The sequence below is a fragment of the Manis pentadactyla genome, chromosome 10 (genome assembly GCF_030020395.1).
Source record: "Manis pentadactyla isolate mManPen7 chromosome 10, mManPen7.hap1, whole genome shotgun sequence".
Classification (NCBI taxonomy): domain Eukaryota; kingdom Metazoa; phylum Chordata; class Mammalia; order Pholidota; family Manidae; genus Manis; species Manis pentadactyla.
Window position 1 is genome coordinate 19978078 of NC_080028.1, and position 17730 is coordinate 19995807.

Below are 17730 nucleotides of genomic sequence, written 5' to 3' on the forward strand. Positions count from 1 at the left end.
TCAATACAAAAGTTACTGTTTAGATACTGTAAAATCCACTTGGATTCATAGGTTGGTGATAATGTCATTTACTTTTTTTTTTTTAAGTTCTAGAAGTTGCTGATACCAGAGTGTTGTTTGGTCTTACAAGGGAATAAACTCCTTCTTGAAGATAAAAATTCTTCCTCTTTGAGAGATGCATTAAAGATCTCTGGTCACAAAAAACATGAAGCTTCTAGCACTTCTAGAACATTTACTTCACTTTCCCAGCATGTAAGTATTATCTCTTTCAGTGCCCAGATCAATGGAACTAAACCAAATATTTGGTGACTGTCTCTTTTAAGAAAGGAAACATCAATTATTCTATAAACTTGACTGCATATTTCTTTGATTTTAACTATATCCCTCAGACCAAAAAGTCACTTATTATACAAAGTTTTCTTGCTTTATAATCTATAGAACATTAGTACTCAGCTTAAGATGCTTATTCGATGATTGCACATTTCTGTAAACCATTATTTTTCTTTAGAAAATACCTATTAGTTTAAAATAGGGAAACATAAACCTCAATATTGAATATAATAACCGATGATAACTGATATGATTGTAAGGTTATTAAACACACACCTTTTTCAATTCAAATTCAACTTACTCCTGAAAGTACATTAATAATTTTTAAATAATCACAATCTCTTAAAAAGCAAATTATTTGTAAATATCTTAGATTGATGGAGTCCATGCAGTCATTCATGATTTGGATGTGTTCCTTGGACACACTGCCTGCCTACAGAGCAGAAAATGCAGCATATATACTATCCACTTGCTATTGGAAAACTGAAAGCCACATGACTTTATTAAAGAAAATTATCATAATTGGAAGAATCTAATTAAAACTGGTATTGTGCTATCTAAAGAAAAATAACAATCACATGATAGAATTTTTATATAGCACCACTCTAAGATTCTTTAACACCTTAATTTTAAGATCATTAAGATATAATTCTGATGTTAAAATAGCATTATTTTTTATGTAAAAATTTATATCTGCACTTCCAGGAACTAACATTATTAAAAAATATTTTTAATATACTAAAAGTTACTATATCAGTTTCCCCATTTACATTGCACAACATCCATCAAAAATATAAGGTATTAAGTTCTTATAAACAATACATGAAAAATCTTTTTTACCAAATTTCAGTTTCTATTTTAATACCTTAATTAATTAATTATTTTTACCAAAAGAATTGATAACAAAATATTACCAATGTTAATATAAGCCAGTTAAAAAAATCAGTTCCTTTTGATTTGGAAAGCTTAAGGAAACTTAAGAAATAGTGATAACTATCCTACCAAACCCAGAGTAACAGCAAGCTAATCAGCAGCAGCCACTGGTACTTAGTATCGTCCCGCAGGCAATCCTGATCAGGAAATTAAATCGGGGGGCCTTTTGTAAGACAAGTGCCAAACTGTTGCTTTTCTACTAAAATGCAGTAACGAATATTAAGAGCACCACTATTGTTATTAACAGGTAAATAACCTCCATAGTTAATACATATTCAGAAATACAGCAACTACAGTTATAACTCCCATAGTGTTATTTGATTTTACATTTCACTTAAAGGGCAATGTAAATGCTGCTGGACATTTAACAAAGATACTATAGATCGAAATCATATAAATGTCTATTATTAATGAGAACCTTGTCATGATTTACAACTGTCGGCCTCAAAAGGGTACCTTCAGGTGAATTCGGAGGAGCCCTCCCTCCTCATCCCAACCTCTGCCCCTCCCCACCTGCATCTTGTATGAAACATCTGAACCCACGTGGACAAACACGAATAGGAGAAACTGTGAAGATGTGGAGCTAACACATTCATCCTTTTCCTTTCCTCTGTCTTCTTGAAATGATGTGTTTGTATTTATTTTCTCGGCTTCTTACTCCCTGTCATAACAAAATAATGGTCATCGCCTTCCTTTTCTTTTGTGGCAGGTTTTTTATCTCCACTAACCGCTTCCTTACCAGATGAGGGTGGCTTTCTGGTTGAAGCTGGGGCTCTGCCACTTTTTGGCGGCCCTTTAGCTGGAGACTGGCTCTTAGTGACAGCAGTCTGTGATGACTTTGGTACAGTTTGTGTTTTGACAGAAGACTGGGGAAGACTCATGATGGACAGTGGCGTACGGCCAGGGGACTTTGAGGAGCTGGGTGCTGCCTTCTGGGGTGTACTTTTATTCTGAGGCTGCTTTTTGGCAACTGAAACCATCCTCCTGTCTTTCGATTCCTGCACAGCTTTTGCAGGAACAACTGAGGACACAGAAAGCGGCTGGTTTACATTCAAGGCTGACCTAAGTTTCTGTGCTGGCACTGACCCTGCTTGCAGGGCTCCATCAGATGGCTGAGACTGTGTTCCCCCGCCTGCAGTTATGGTTTTAGACCTGGATTTTGTCATATTTGCTGGGGGCTGGAAAGAAGACAGCTTAGGTCTTACATGTATATTTGCATTAGGTAGCTTTGGACACTTTGAGGATGAACTTACATGTGCAGCTGAGTGAGATACTGCACTGGAAGATATGTGATTGTGTTTCAAATGCTTTGGTTCAGTTTTTCCAGAACACTTTTTTGGCAAAAGTGTAGACTCAGGCACATCTCTCGATTTCTGGACTGGAATAAACTTGACCTTAGGAGTTTTGGGTGACACATTTCTTCTCATTGACTTAGAGGCACAAGGCGCAGTTGTTGATAAAGCTGATGAAGCACTTTTACCTACTGGATTTAAAGCAAGTGAGGATGACACACTGTTTGAGGGTGCTTGTGGTTTCTTTGTTTTGCCATTTGAAGATGTGAGTTTGAGATGAGAAGATGCTGCTGGAGAATTTGGCAATTTAGAGCAGCCTGACACAGAGCCCAGAGTTCCTGTTTTCTGGGAAGACACTGACTTCAACACAATTGGAGGGCATGCTTGCTTTTCTTTGCTCCTTGGACCACCAACTGCTGTGCCAGGTTTTGATTTTTGTTTCTGAAACATGCTAACTGCTGACAAAGGATTCATCTCAGGAGGCTGAGGTGTTCTCGCAGGCGAATCAGGTACACTTTCATTAGAAACTCCTTTTTGAAATGCTAGAATTTTTTGTTCTAGTGTAGCAAACTGTAATATTCGACAGGGGTCATATTTAAGCAAAAATCCTTGAAGAGTATCCCAGCCTCCACCAACACGGACCATGACATGTTTTCCATGAAGCATCTTTTCCCCAAAAGAGAGTAAAAGATAAAGCTGTAAAACTGTAAGGGTCACAGTTACAATTCATTAGCAGTCACAATTTGTAATGTGTGTGACCTATGAAATTCAGAGCTTCACTATAAATTGACAGTCTCTTTCTTGTTTTATTAAGATAATAAATTGAATCCACAGTTAATCACACAAGTAACAATACAGAGTCATCCAATGTAGAAGAAGGCATTTACACATAACTTGCACCCTAAAAGTCCAAATTACTAATATTGCAAAAATTGCATGGGCAATATTAATATTATTCAATAAAGAATTGAATACAGGAGAAAAAGAGAAGAAGGAAGGTAAGGGAGAGAAGAAATGGGGAATTTACAGAAAAAAATTCTACAAAATAAGTTATGGAAGGAAGACAAAAATGACTAAAATTAGTACTCTACAATTTAGTAAATTACTTTTACAAACATTACACAAATTTAACCTTTGAAAAACTTTGATACAATTTTTACTATTCTTCATTGCAGATGAAAAACTTATGTCTCTGAGAGATTAAGGAAATTGTCCCAAATCACATAGGTCAGTCTTGCCTCCAACACACAGGCTGCTCCCACCCCAGCGGCGCTTTTGTGTGGATAAGACACGTATTGGGTCTACAAGCCACAGCTCAAGCTGGATTTCAGGTCTCTATCCATTCAGAAGACAAATCAGCACAAGTGTAGGAGACGGCTCTGCAAAATTTTAACTCTAGAGCCCATGCTCTGTGTACTAGCACTATATGAGACCTGTCTTTACAAAGGAGCTTAATAAAATATAGAAGGTACATGTACATGTTATTTTGAGAGGTGGATGGGGCATGGGGAAGTAATGATAATATATGAAATAAAAGAAAATATGGATGGTGAAATTACATTTTAAGTACTTTTATTCTTAAATTGGGGATGAAACAGCTCTTGTATCAGAAGGGGACAAAATGCTGAATAAGTGAAACTCGAATCTCCTTATCAGGAGAAGGGACAATTATCAATTGTGGATCACAGATGGGACAGAGGAAGGAAATGAACATGTACATCAGCATATTGGCATACATATTGATGCTGTGTCAATGAAGAAGGTTTTACACTTAAAACCCAAAGTATATATTATTACACATGTCAATATTTCTATTTCTCTTTCTTACTACTGATATATATTTAATCTCATTAGATGTATTGCTTTGATTTTTTCTTATGATGGAAAATGATTCTTTTTCAGAAAATTGGAAAAATGGAATAGGTTACATTAGGTGTACTAAGATTTTTTTCCCTTAATTATATTCTGTGTCTGAACAGTTTGAGCTATCCTGGAATTCCTTGTTTGCTTTGTTAAAGGTGTTTACCTAAACTCATAATATACCCATAAAAGCAAGCATTCCATATTTCTCCTGTAGAGAGAAATTCTTCCATGAATAACAGCCTCTATTCCAACTTTTTTAAATTGTAAAAGGAGAACAAAAGGAGCTCAGTAAAGTAATAAATCCAATTTCAAAACAAGATCTGTATGTAAATAGGATGTAAATGGTGAACTTACTCTTATAAAGAGGATTTTATCTCCTAGTCGGTATCGTCCCTCAGATAAGTACTCAATAGAAAATCGATGAGAACAACTACAAGGAGGGTCTTCAGCAATATGTCTGACCTAAGATCAAAAACAATTAACAAAATTTAGTGCTTGTGACAAAAGTAATTTGTTTAATGTCAAAATGCAAAGTTATCTAATAGCTAGGAAAATCAAACTCAAAGATAAAAATTGAAAGAGAGTTTATTTATGTCTTCTCCTTCACTTGCTGACAAATATTGAGATTAGACATTAGCTAATCTGATAAATGCTAACAGTAATGAAATCTTGAGTCTCTCCCTCCCTGTGCCCAAGTACACTCAGGCTCATAGTGCATTCACTGACCACTGGAGGTGTGTGAACATGTACAACAGTGAAGTCGATTCAAAACACATTCAATACATGATAGGAAACACATGAGTCATTATTAAGCTTGAATTGTGTTATGCCCTGGATTAATATATCTGCATCAAGTCAAAGATAGGCCAGTCACATAAAGCTTATGGAGGAATTCTCACTTTATCCCTTAACATTGTGCTAAACTAGTTTTATAGGAGAATATTCAGATTTGTTCCAAAATGGCTATTAAAATAGGCATAGATACATTTATATCTATTCACCCAAGACTGGGTAAAATTCTAAAAAAATCCAATTCAAGAGGAATTTTTCTAAAGGTGCTCTCTTTGTTTTAATGGTCTGCTAGTAAGATTAGAGTTGGGGAGAAAACTCTACTTTGCCCCAAGGAGTTAAAAATTTTTAATTGCAGTAAATATCTAAAAAACGGTGAAAACTAGAACAGCTAAAAGTTTCATAAGTACACAGATTTGTTGTTGTATATTTTTTAATACCCCAAATAATGAATCGGACAATAACTGTTCCTTATGTTAAGCATGACCCCAAGATCTCTGTAGATCACACAGGTTTAAGTAGACAGTGGATTCACATAGCATATTTATATTTACAGAAATGTGTTCCTTTTTAGATTCCATAACAAGAATGCAGAGATGAAAAGTCAAGTATTTTCTTTGTTTAAAATACCCAAATACCACTTACATTCAGCAGTGCAAGTCATCAGCACTGACCCACAATCTAAATAAGGGGGTGAACCTAAAAGAAGAGCTGTGGATGAGAAACGGTCTCTTATTTTATCTATTGCATAATTAACATTGTAACACTAAAGGGAATAGCTAAAACAGTTAAAATCATCTACTATCAATTATTTTCATTCCCCTTGTTCTTATAGTTTGTCTATATACACATACTTTTCACAAAATAAGCATTTTTGCTGCAGCTACTGTCTTCCTACTGAACACAGAAAATGATTATTCTGTTAAATTAATGAATGCTAATTTACCTAGCCATTTCCCTAGCTGAGAGTATTTACATTGCTTCCCCAGTTTTCCACCATTATAAATAACAGTGCAATACACACTCGCCTTCATGCTTTTCCCCCAAACCTTCAACCACAATAAAAGTGAAAGAGGAGCATCTTTGTAGCTCTCAACCCATCTGTCAACTTGTTTTTCATAGGTTTCATCATTTTTTCATCACAAATAGCATTCCTAAGTATGTTTTACCAGAATTTACTAGCACCAGGTTTCATAATTTAAAAAGTTTTGCTAATGGGGCAAAATATATATCTGACTTCCTTGATTATCAGCAAATTTCAACACTGTATTTTCTTCTTGTGTGAACAACAGTCCTTGCCCTACTGGAAATGTTTTTCTGATTAAACTGTACATGGTCTTTATATAAGAGGGAAATCAACAAAAACATTGTATTTCCTATTTAATAAGAAATATTTTACCATTGTTTCCCTTTTTACTTAATTATCATTATTTTAGGTTATATGAGACTTAAAATATTTCACTCTTTTACCTACTACATGATCAATACATCACATATTGATATTCACATTCATCAAATAAATGAATAATATATAATGTGGGTCAATATATTTTGGCCTGAAATAGAGTTGTTTAGGCTGACATTTTCTCTTACAAGGCTATCCACATGCTTTAATAGAGACTTTTCTTATAACAAACAAAACAATCAGAGCAACATTTTCTAAATATTTATAAGTGATGATTCATTCTTTACTCACCTAAAAGTCTGCATATTTCTAACAAGGGGAATGTTCGAAAAACCCCATCAGTTTGTTCTCACAACTTTTCCTCCTCCCATATTCTCTAAGTATCATTTAACAATTAACTCAGAAGCCTTGGAAATCATCCTAGATTTTCTTCCTCCTGATCAGAATTAGTATTCCTTTCAATTCTACATCTAAGTATATCTTATATTTTTCCACTACTGCTGCTTGAGTTCAGGTTCACATCATCTTAGGCCTGGGTTATTATAATAAAACCAGTATAACCTCTACATGACCATGAGAGTAATCCTTATAATTTACAAATCAGATTATAGCACTACATGTTAAAAAAAGAATCAATAAATTCTTATGGCCTATAATACCCTTCATGATCAATTTCAGCCTATTTGCCCCACCACCTCTCAACTACATCCATTCCTCCTCCTAAAGAGGTAACAATAGATCACCTTTAAAGTAGTGCCCTAAACTTACCAGGGAGTGGAAGTCAGCACTAGCATCTATTTTCAATAAGAAACATTTTCTGTTACACATAAGCATCATCTGGGGCAAACTATGAGACTTTGATACACCATCATAGTTGAAAGTGTGGCAATTACTTACAGCTTCATGTAACTCTTCATGCTGACAGCACGATTTTGGAATGCTGATGGAATCTTCAGGTCCAGAAGTATTAAGTAAGGTCTCTTCTAGCTCAATTTCTTTCTCAAGTTTTACTAATACTGGTGGCTCCACCCCATATCTGAAAACCAATTAGGAGAACTCATCATTCAAGCAAAGCCTGACCCAAGAAGTTCCCTACATATCACGATAGGTTACATAAGTGAAGTCTTCTACCAGTTGTTTCACTGGGACATCTGGAGATGCTTTTTAATGTCCTACAGAATTCTAAAAATTCAGGATATACTCTTCACATCATAGCATATATTTGGGTTACTGGATGCTCCCAATATTCAACCAAGGATCTTGAAAGGAATCTTTAAAGTCAGTTTATGAGTAAAGATGGGGCTGAGCTAGAAATGAAGGATATCAAGCCTCAGCCTTCGTATGAGATTCTATTTGTGCCCAGAGGACTTACCTCACCTTGAACAGCTAAAAGACTACATTCTTAATTTATTCTTAATCTAAACATTTAAGTAACTACTTTTACAGTTTAATGTTAAATGAAGGCAAGCCATGCGAGCAAGGAGATATTGACACACGATATAGCTCACGCAAACAGAAATAAAGAAACAAAAACCAGAAAACAAAGTTACTTTCTTCAATCAAGAATTTTATTTATAGAAAATAGTGTTCTACTAAAATAAAGTAACTTAAAAAATGTTTATGACATTGAAATTCTGAAATATTGTGGAATACATACCTTGACACAATTCGGCCAATTTCAAGAAGACAAAGATACACCTGTCTTGGATCTTTGTGCAAAACTGAAAATATAAGACCACATATTTCAAGGGGAAAATTAAATAGGGAAATATATTTCTGGCATGGAAGAAGTAAAAGAAAAAAACTGATGACAACAAGAGGTTTACTTGTTTAGGGACTTAGAAAAGACATTTTTATTTTCCCTACATATTATCATCTTCCATAAATTAAATTAAAAAATTGGCTAACAAGAGAAAGATGAAAACTTACCATGGATTCTTATTTTTATAGCATTTTAAATCTAGAAAACTAAGGGCTTAGTAACATTCAATTATTTACACTTCAGAGATCTCGACAGAAAATGTTATTTGAAGAGATGTATCACCTCATTTTTATTCTAAACTATCTTTAGCATAGGACTATGTGTTTAATAGCCTTCTTAAACTCTTATAAAAATATAAAAGGAGCACTTCCTAACTCATTCTATGAAGCCAATATTATCCTTCAACCAAAGCCAGATAAAATTATCACAAGAAAACTGGAGACGACTAACTTTTGTAAATATATAAGTAAAAATCCTCAATGAAATACTGGAAACTGAACCCAGCAGCATGTGGGACTTATCCCAGGAATGCAAGGTTGGTTCAATATATGAAAATCAATCAGTACAATATGCCATATTAATAAAAGAAAGGAAAAAAAACACAATTATCTCAGTAGACACACAAAAAGCATTTGACAAAACCAAACACCTTTTCATAATAAAGAAGACTCAGCAAACCAAGAACAGAATGGAACTTTATAAATCTGAAAATTGACATCTATGAAAAACCCACAGCTAATACCATTCTTAATGGCAAAAGATTGAGTCTTCCTCCTAAAGCCAGGAAAAAGACAAGGATGTCCATTTTCACCACTTCTATTTAACATTGTACTGGACGTTCTAGCCAAGGCATTTAGGCAAACAAATAAATAAAAGGCATCCAGACTGAGAAAAAGAAGGAACACTATCTCTATTCACAGATGACATGGTCCTTTGTTTAGAAAACCCTAAAGAATCTACAAAAAAAGTATTAGAGCAAATAAGCAAGTGCAAAAACTTGCAGAATACAAGATCAACATAAAAAACCACTGAACTTTATATACTAGCAATAATCAATCTGAAAATGTAATTAAGAAAATAATTTCATTGATAATCGCTCCAAGAAGAAAAAGTACTTAGGAAAAAATTTTACCAAAGAATTGTTAGACTGGTGCACTGAAAATTACAGAGCATTGTTGAAATAAATTAAAGAAGATACAAATAAATGGAAAAACATCCTATGTTCATGGTAACACAGACAGTAATTTTTGTTCTGTATATTTTTAGCACAGAAAAAATTAATTTTTTGTAAATTTTAAAGGACCCTCAGTGCTAAATCTAAAATTCAGAAATCCTTAAAAACAAACAAACAACAACCAAAAACTCCAGAAAAACCCTGATCATGAGAATGTGTGCTAAATGGACCAATATGGTAGTTGTGCATCATGTACCTTTATGTTCCCATCCCTAGAGTTAAAAGCTCTAGGAGGAGAGGGAGCCAAGATGGCGGCATGAGTAAAGCAGCGGAAATCCCTGCCCAAAACCATATATTTTTGAAAATACAACAAATACAACTCTTCCTAAAAGAGAGACCAGAAGACACAGGACAACAGCCAGACCACATCCACACCTGTGAGAAACCAGCACCTCGTGAAGGGGGTAAGATACAAGCCCCGGCCTGGCGGGAGCCGAGCGCCCCTCCCCCCAACTCCTGGCAGGAGAAGAATAGGCAGAGCGGGAGGGAGACGGAGCCCAGGACTGCTGAACACCCAGCCTTAGCCATCCGCACCGGAGCGCAGACACAGGGCATGCATGGGGTGTTGGAAACTAGGGAAACAGGACAGTAAGACCTGTAAGTGGGTGCCCGCAGAGGGCGCCCCCGGGACAAAGAAAAGCGAGTGCTTTTTGAAAGTCTTAAAGGGGCAGGGACCCCACAGCTGGATGGAAGCGTCCAGGGACACTTAGCCCAGCATCTGGGAATCCTGGGGAACTCCGGGCGCACTAACCCCCTGGGTAGCAGGGCAGCTCGGAGGCCCCTCATGGAGATAAACAGCCTCCCAGCCATTCCCCCTCCTAAGCGGCTCCGCCATATTGGAGCAGCAGCCCGAGCCAGGCCACACCCACAGCAACCATGGAACTAAACTCCACAGCAGCCGGGCAAAAATCAGAAGTCCCGTCTGCGTGCAGCTGCCCAGCACAAGCTGCTAGAGGTCACTGTTCTCCCAGGAGAGGAGGGCCACAAACCAACAACAAGGGATGTTCTCCCAGCCATCACTTGTGCCAGCTCCGCAAACTATCACTATCAATATTAAAAGGCAGAAAAATTTGATACAGACCAAAATCACAAACCCTGAGAAGGAGATAAACCTAACCAGTTGTCAGGAAAAAGAATTCAAAATAAAAATCATAAACATGCTGACGGAGATGCACAGAAATATACAAGAGCTAAGGGATGACATCCGGAAGGAGACTACAGAAGTGAAATAATCTCTGGAAGGATTTATAAGCAGAATGGATAAGATGCAAGAGGCCATTGATGGAATAGAAACCAGAGAACAGGAACGCATAGAAGCTGAGCAGAGAGAGATAAAAGGATCTCCAGGAATGAAACAATATTAAGAGAACTGTGTGACCAGTCCAAAAGGAACAATATCCACATTATAGGGGTACCAGAAGAAGAAGAAGAGAGAAAAAGGGATGGAAAGTGTCTTTGAAGAAATAACTGCTGAGAACTTCCCCAAACTGGGGGAGGAAATAGTTGCTCAGACTATGGAGGCACACCGAACTCCCAACAGAAGGGACCCAAAGAGGACAACACCAAGACATATAATAATTAAAATGACAAAGATCAAGGACAAGGACAGAGTATTAAAGGCAGCCAGAGAGAGAAAAAAGGTCACCTACAAAGGAAAACCCATCAGGCTATCATCAGACTTCTCAACAGAAACCTTACAGGCCAGAAGAGAATGGCATGATACATATTCAATGCAATGAAACAGAAGGGCCTTGAACCAAGGATACTGCATCCAGCACGATTATCATTTAAATATAAAGGAGGGATTAAACAATTTCCAGACAAGCAAAAGTTGAGAGAATTTGCCTCCCACAAACCACCTCTACAGGGTATTTTAGAGGGACTGCTCTAGATGGGAGAACTCCTAAAAAGAGCACAGAACAAAACACCCAACATATGAAGAATGGAGGAGGAGGAATAAGAGGGAGAGAAATAATCATCAGACTGTGTTTATAATAGCTCAATAAGTGAGTTAAGTTAGACAGTACAGTAGTAAAGAAGCTAACCTTGAACCTTTGATAACCACGAATCTAAAGCCTGCAATGGCAATAAGTACATATCTTTCAATAATCACCCTAAATGTAAATGGACTGAATGCACCAATCAAAAGACACAGAGTAACAGAATGGATAAAAAAGCAAGACCCATCTATATGCTTCTTACAAGCGACTCACCTCAAACCCAAAGACAAGCACAGATTAAAAGTCAAGGGATGGAAAAAGATATTTTATGCAAACAACAGCGAGAAGAAAGCAGGGGTTGCAGTACTAATATCAGACAAAATAGACTTCAAAACAAAGAAAGTAACAAGAGATAAAGAAAGAAACTACATAATGATAATGGGGTCAGTCCAACAAGAGGATATAACCATTATAAACAAATATGCACCCAATACAGGAGTACCAGCATATGTGAAACAAATACTAACAGAATTAAAGGAGGAAACAGAATGCAATGCATTCATTTTGGGAGACTTTAACACACCACTCACTCCAAAGGACAGATCCACCAGACAGAAAATAAATAAGGACACAGAGGCACTGAACAACACACTAGAACAGATGGACCTAATAGACATCTATAGAACTCTACATCCAAAAGCAACAGGATACACATTCTTCTCAACTGCACATGGAACATTCTCCAGAATAGACCACATACTAGGCCACAAAAAGAGCCTCAGTAAATTCCAAAAGATTGAAATCCTACCAACCAACTTTTCAGACCACAAAGGTATAAAACTAGAAATAAATTGTACAAAGAAAGCAAAAAGGCTCACAAACACATGGAGGCTTAACAACATGCTCCTAAATAATCAATGGATCAATGACCAAATTAAAATGGAGATCCAGCAATATATGGAAACAAATGACAACAACAACACAAAGCCCCAACTTCTGTGGGACGCAGCAAAAGCAGTCTTAAGAGGAAAGTATATAGCAATCCAGGCATATTTAAAGAAGGAAGAACAATCCCAAATGAATAGTCTAAAGTCACAATTATCGAAATTGGAAAAAGAAGAACAAATGAGACCTAAGGTCAGTAGACGGAGGGACATAATAAAGATCAGAGAAGAAATAAATAAAATTGAGAAGAATAAAACAATAGCAAAAATCAATGAAACCAAGAGCTGGTTCTTCGAGAAAATAAACAAAATAGATAAGCCTCTAGCCAGACTTATTAAGAGAAAAAGAGAGTCAACACAGATCAACAGAATCAGAAACGACAAAGGAAAAATCATGACAGACCCCACAGAAATACAAATAATTATTAGAGAATACTATGAAAACCTAATGCTAAGAAGCTGGAAAACCTAGGAGAAATGGACAACTTCCTAGAAAAATACAACCTTCCAAGACTGACCCAGAAAGAAACAGAAAATCTAAACAGACCAATTACCAGCAACGAAATTGAAGCGGTAATCAAAAAACTACCAAAGAACAAAACCCCTGGGCCAGATGGATTTACCTCAGAATTTTATCAGACATACAGGGAAGACATAATACCCATTCTCCTTAAAGTTTTCCAAAAAATAGAGGAGGAGGGGATACTCCCAAACTCATTCTATGAAGCTAACATCACCCTAATACCAAAACCAGGCAAAGACACCACCAAAAATGAAAACTACAGACCAATATCCCTGATGAACGTAGATGCAAAAATACTCAACAAAATATTAGCAAACCGAATTCAAAAATACATCAAAATGATCATACACCATGACCAAGTGGGATTCATCCCAGGGATGCAAGGATGGTACAACATTCGAAAGTCCATCAACATCATCCACCACATCAACAAAAAGAAAGACAAAAACCACATGATCATCTCCATAGATGCTGAAAAAGCATTCGACAAAATTCAACATCCATTCATGATAAAAACTCTCAGCAAAATGGACATAGAGGGCAAGTACCTCAATATAATAAAGGCCATAGATGATAAACCCACAGCTAACATCATACTGAACAGCAAGAGGCTGAAAGCTTTTCCTCTGAGATCGGAAACAAGACAGGGATGCCCACTCTCCCTGCTGTTATTCAACATAGTACTGGAGGTCCTAGCCACGGCAGTCAGACAAAACAAAGAAATACAAGGAATCCAGATTGGTAAACAAGTCGTCAAACTGTCACTATTTGCAGACGACATGATATTGTACATAAAAAACCCTAAAGACTCCACTCCAAAACTACTAGAACTAATATCGGAATTCAGCAAAGTTGCAGGATACAAAATTAACACAAAGAAATCTGTGGTTTTCCTATACACTAACAATGAACTAATAGAAAGAGAAATCAGGAAAACAATTCCATTCACAACAGCATCAAAAAGAATAAAATACCTAGGAATAAACCTAACCAAGGAAGCGAAAGACCTATACCCTGAAAACTACAAGACACTCTTAAGAGAAATTAAAGAGGACACTAACAAATGGAAACTCATCCCATGCTCCTGGCTAGGAAGAATTAATATCGTCAAAATGGCTATCCTGCCCAAAGCAATATACAGATTTGATGCAATCCCTATCAAATTAACAAACAGTAGTCTTCAATGAACTGGAACAAATAGTTCAAAAATTCATATGGAACCACCAAACACCCCAAATAGCCAAAGCAATCCTGAGAAGGAAGAATAAATGGGGGTGATCTCGCTCCCCAACTTCAAGCTCTACTACAAAGCCACAGTAATCAAGACAACTTGGCACTGGCACAGGAACAGAGCCACAGATCAGTGGAACAGAATAGAGACTCCAAACATTAACCAAATATATGGCCAATTAATATACGATAAAGGAGCCATGGACATACAATGGGGAAATGACAGACTCTTCAACAGATGGTGCTGGCAAAACTGGACAGCTACATGTAAGAGAATGAAACTGGATCACTGTCTATCCCCATAAACAAAAGTAAATTCAAAATGGATCAAAGACCTGAATGTAAGTCATCAAACCATAAAACTCTTAGAAAAAAACATAGGCAAAAATCTCATGGACATAAACATGAGTGACTTCTTCATGAACATATCTCCCCAGGCAAGGGAAACAAAGGCAAAAATGAACAATTGGGACTATATCAAGCTAAAAAGCTTCTGTACAGCAAAGGACACCATCAATAGAACAAAAAGGTATCCTACAGTATGGGAGAATATATTCATAAATGACAGATCCGATAAAGGATTGACATCCAAAATATATAAAAAGCTTACACGCCTCAACAAACAAAAAGCAAATAATCCAATTAAAAAATGGGCAGAGGAGCTGAATAGACAGTTCTCTAAAGAATAAATCCAGATGGCCAACAGGCACATGAAAAGATGCTCCACATCGCTTGTCATCAGAGAAATGCAAATTAAAACCACAATGAGATATCACCTCACACCAGTAAGGATCGCCATCATCGTAAAGACAAACAACAACAAATATTGGCGAGGTTGTGGAGAAAGGGGAACCCTCCTACACTGCTAGTGGGAATGTAAATTAGTTCAACCATTGTGGAAAGCAGTATGGAGGTTCCTCAGAGTGCTCAAAATAGAAGTACCATTTGACCCAGGGGAATGCAGCACTCCAGTTTGAAAAAGATAGTTACCAAAGCGAAAGGGACTGGGGAGGATGGGTAGGAAGTGGGGGACAAGGGCGGGCATTACGATTAGCATGTATAGTGTTGGGGGGGCACAGGGGGGCTGTGCAACACAAAGACGACAAGTAGTGATTTTACAGCATCTTACTACGCTGAAGGACAGTGACTGTGAAGGGGTATGTGGGGGGGACTTGGTGAAGGGGGGGGCCTAGTAAACATAATGTTCTTCATGTAATTGTAGATTAATGATACCAAAATAAAATAAATAAAATAATAATAATAAAAAAAAGCTCCAAGAAAGCTCACCCCTAATATAATAATGATATGTGTGATGAACTGCATGTACACTAACTCCCCCAGTGGAAATGTCAATTGTTCTTTGATTTATTTATGAATTGAATCTATTATATACCCCAAGCACAAAGTATATTTTTCCAAAGTAATAAAAAGGCCTATATTTCACTTTAAAATTCATACCAAAAGGAATTCCTTCTGAAGTTTTTATTAAACTTGTTTCTCTACACACTTAGAAGTACCTTAAAATTGTGTATTTGATTTTTTAAATAAAACTTTCAGTTTCTAGCAAAATGTAAAAAATTAAGAGATTTATCTCTGAGACCTTTAGAAGGTAAAAACATTAGCACATCAGTTCAATGCCTAGAAATGAATTAATGTTGCTGGCAGTGCTTTATTTAGTCTTATTCTGACCTTCAGGAACAACAGAAGATGCCTTTTACTGAAAATAAGATGAACAACAATTTTATATCCTTTCAAAAATAGTAAACTGGAAACTATAGAGAATTCAAAGCATTTCCTCTTCCCCTTGATCTCTTGAAGCTGTAACTGCCATCAAATCAGGCACATTTTCAGTAAGAATCAGCACACCTGGATTGAAGCAAGGTGCAAAATGGGGGATAAAACAGTAACCCGTTACTTGCTGTGGCTGAGCAGCACTGAACAGGAATATCTGGAGGTGCACCGAACAGGTGCCTCTGGGAGCAGCCTACCTTGTGGGCAGGCAACAAGGATGTGCACAGTCAGGTCAGAATTTTAAAACAATAGTACACCAACGAAAGTCAGTTTGCTTTTTATTATCACCACGAACCAGTAATTCTGAACAATGTAAGTGACAAAATACTTCTCTCTACCAGGGCGGACTACCTCCACAAGCCCCACCCCTGGCATGCTGCTGCTTCAAAACACTGGAAATTCTGTGTGTGGCTGTATGTGCATGCACACACATGGGTATCTATCTATATATAAATGCTTTGAGGAAACATACATATAAATAAAGTCTAAAACTTAGGTAACTTCCACATTAGTCACTGCACATATGCTTCTGTTGACTTAAAGGAACTGAGAAAATATGTCAATAATTCTTCAGTACAGCATGACTTTTTAAAAAGAATTGTCAAAAATATTGATCCATTCAGATAATTTGATTGGCAAATACTGTTTATAATGTAAATCTAAACACCACAGGCATACATCATTTGGTCTTCTGTTATTTCTGTAATTATACAGTTCAAGAGAATTGCTAGTAATTTAGACTTGGTAGAGTAATTCTTGATGAAAATATTAAGTGGTAAAAGCATTAGTCCAGAACCGTTCCTTGGCCAACTCATATAGGAAGTGAAATATTTCCTGGATACTCTAGTTATACAAGATCTTTAACTATAAATGGAAAACTTAATATGTTTTATTTAGAATCTGATTTTCCTATTGTTTCACATATATTTAAACTGTAAATTTTTCTAAGAAAATGAGATATAAATTTTTCTAAAAAATTCATGTATTTGAGTTCTTATTTGGGAAGAAAAATAAGAAAGCATACAAAAATAACCTGAAAAAAGTTAAACACAAAATGACAACGACACTAACCTAAACCTTCAGATTCAAAGAGGTAAGTCTCATCCACTCCAATGTGCCTACACCAATGAAGGAAGTTTGCGGTATTGTCTCTCGCAAAGAATGAACCTGAGGCAGCATCTTTCTTACAGGGAACTTTTCTCATTGGAAAATTCTGGAAAAAACAAAAGTAATTTCAAAAATGCATCAAGAACATTTTCATTGGATAATCTAATATTACTAAATAAATAATCAATACATTGAAATAACTAAAAGGTACACAATGTTAGGGGATAAAGGCATTTTCAAAAATTATTTTATTATATTTCTCTTCAATTATAATAAAGAAAATTATTCCTAGGATAACAATCTGGTCAAAATCAGCAGTAGGATCAAGCATCTCTACCCTCTTTCCACTTAAAATGACACAAGAATCTTCCAGTAAAAAAATGACATCTCTAATAATTCCAAAACACGTCTCTATAGTATCTTTCCATACATTCTTCAAGGCAAACACAAAATTATTGCTGTTAAAGGTTAACAGACATACCCATTTTTGCTTACTTCCTTATTTACAGATTCATAAATATGGTGCTGAGTTACTCGAAGAGACAGACTATCAAAGAAGGCAATAGTAGCCCAGGCTTAGTTCAAAT

The 17730-nt window shown here is 36.3% G+C and overlaps 1 protein-coding gene across 5 annotated transcripts in view; it reads right to left on the reverse strand.

Annotated features, from left to right (window-relative positions):
• GAS2L3 (growth arrest specific 2 like 3) overlaps positions 1 to 17730 on the reverse strand; it is a 51712-nt gene that overhangs the window by 2956 nt on the left and 31026 nt on the right. For 2 of the 5 annotated variants that reach the window (XM_036891488.2, XM_036891489.2), the window contains exons 5-9: positions 17108 to 17249; positions 8270 to 8333; positions 7510 to 7648; positions 4773 to 4880; positions 608 to 3221 (exon numbers count right to left, since the gene is read on the reverse strand). In XM_036891488.2, the coding sequence (XP_036747383.1) occupies positions 1902 to 3221; positions 4773 to 4880; positions 7510 to 7648; positions 8270 to 8333; positions 17108 to 17249 (1773 nt within the window). In that variant the 3' untranslated portion in view covers positions 608 to 1901. Of the gene's footprint in view, positions 1 to 607; positions 3222 to 3298; positions 3935 to 4772; positions 4881 to 7509; positions 7649 to 8269; positions 8334 to 17107; positions 17250 to 17730 lie in introns of those variants that run through there. The other 3 variants (XM_057486475.1, XM_057486476.1, XM_057486477.1) reach the window with 3 other exon arrangements.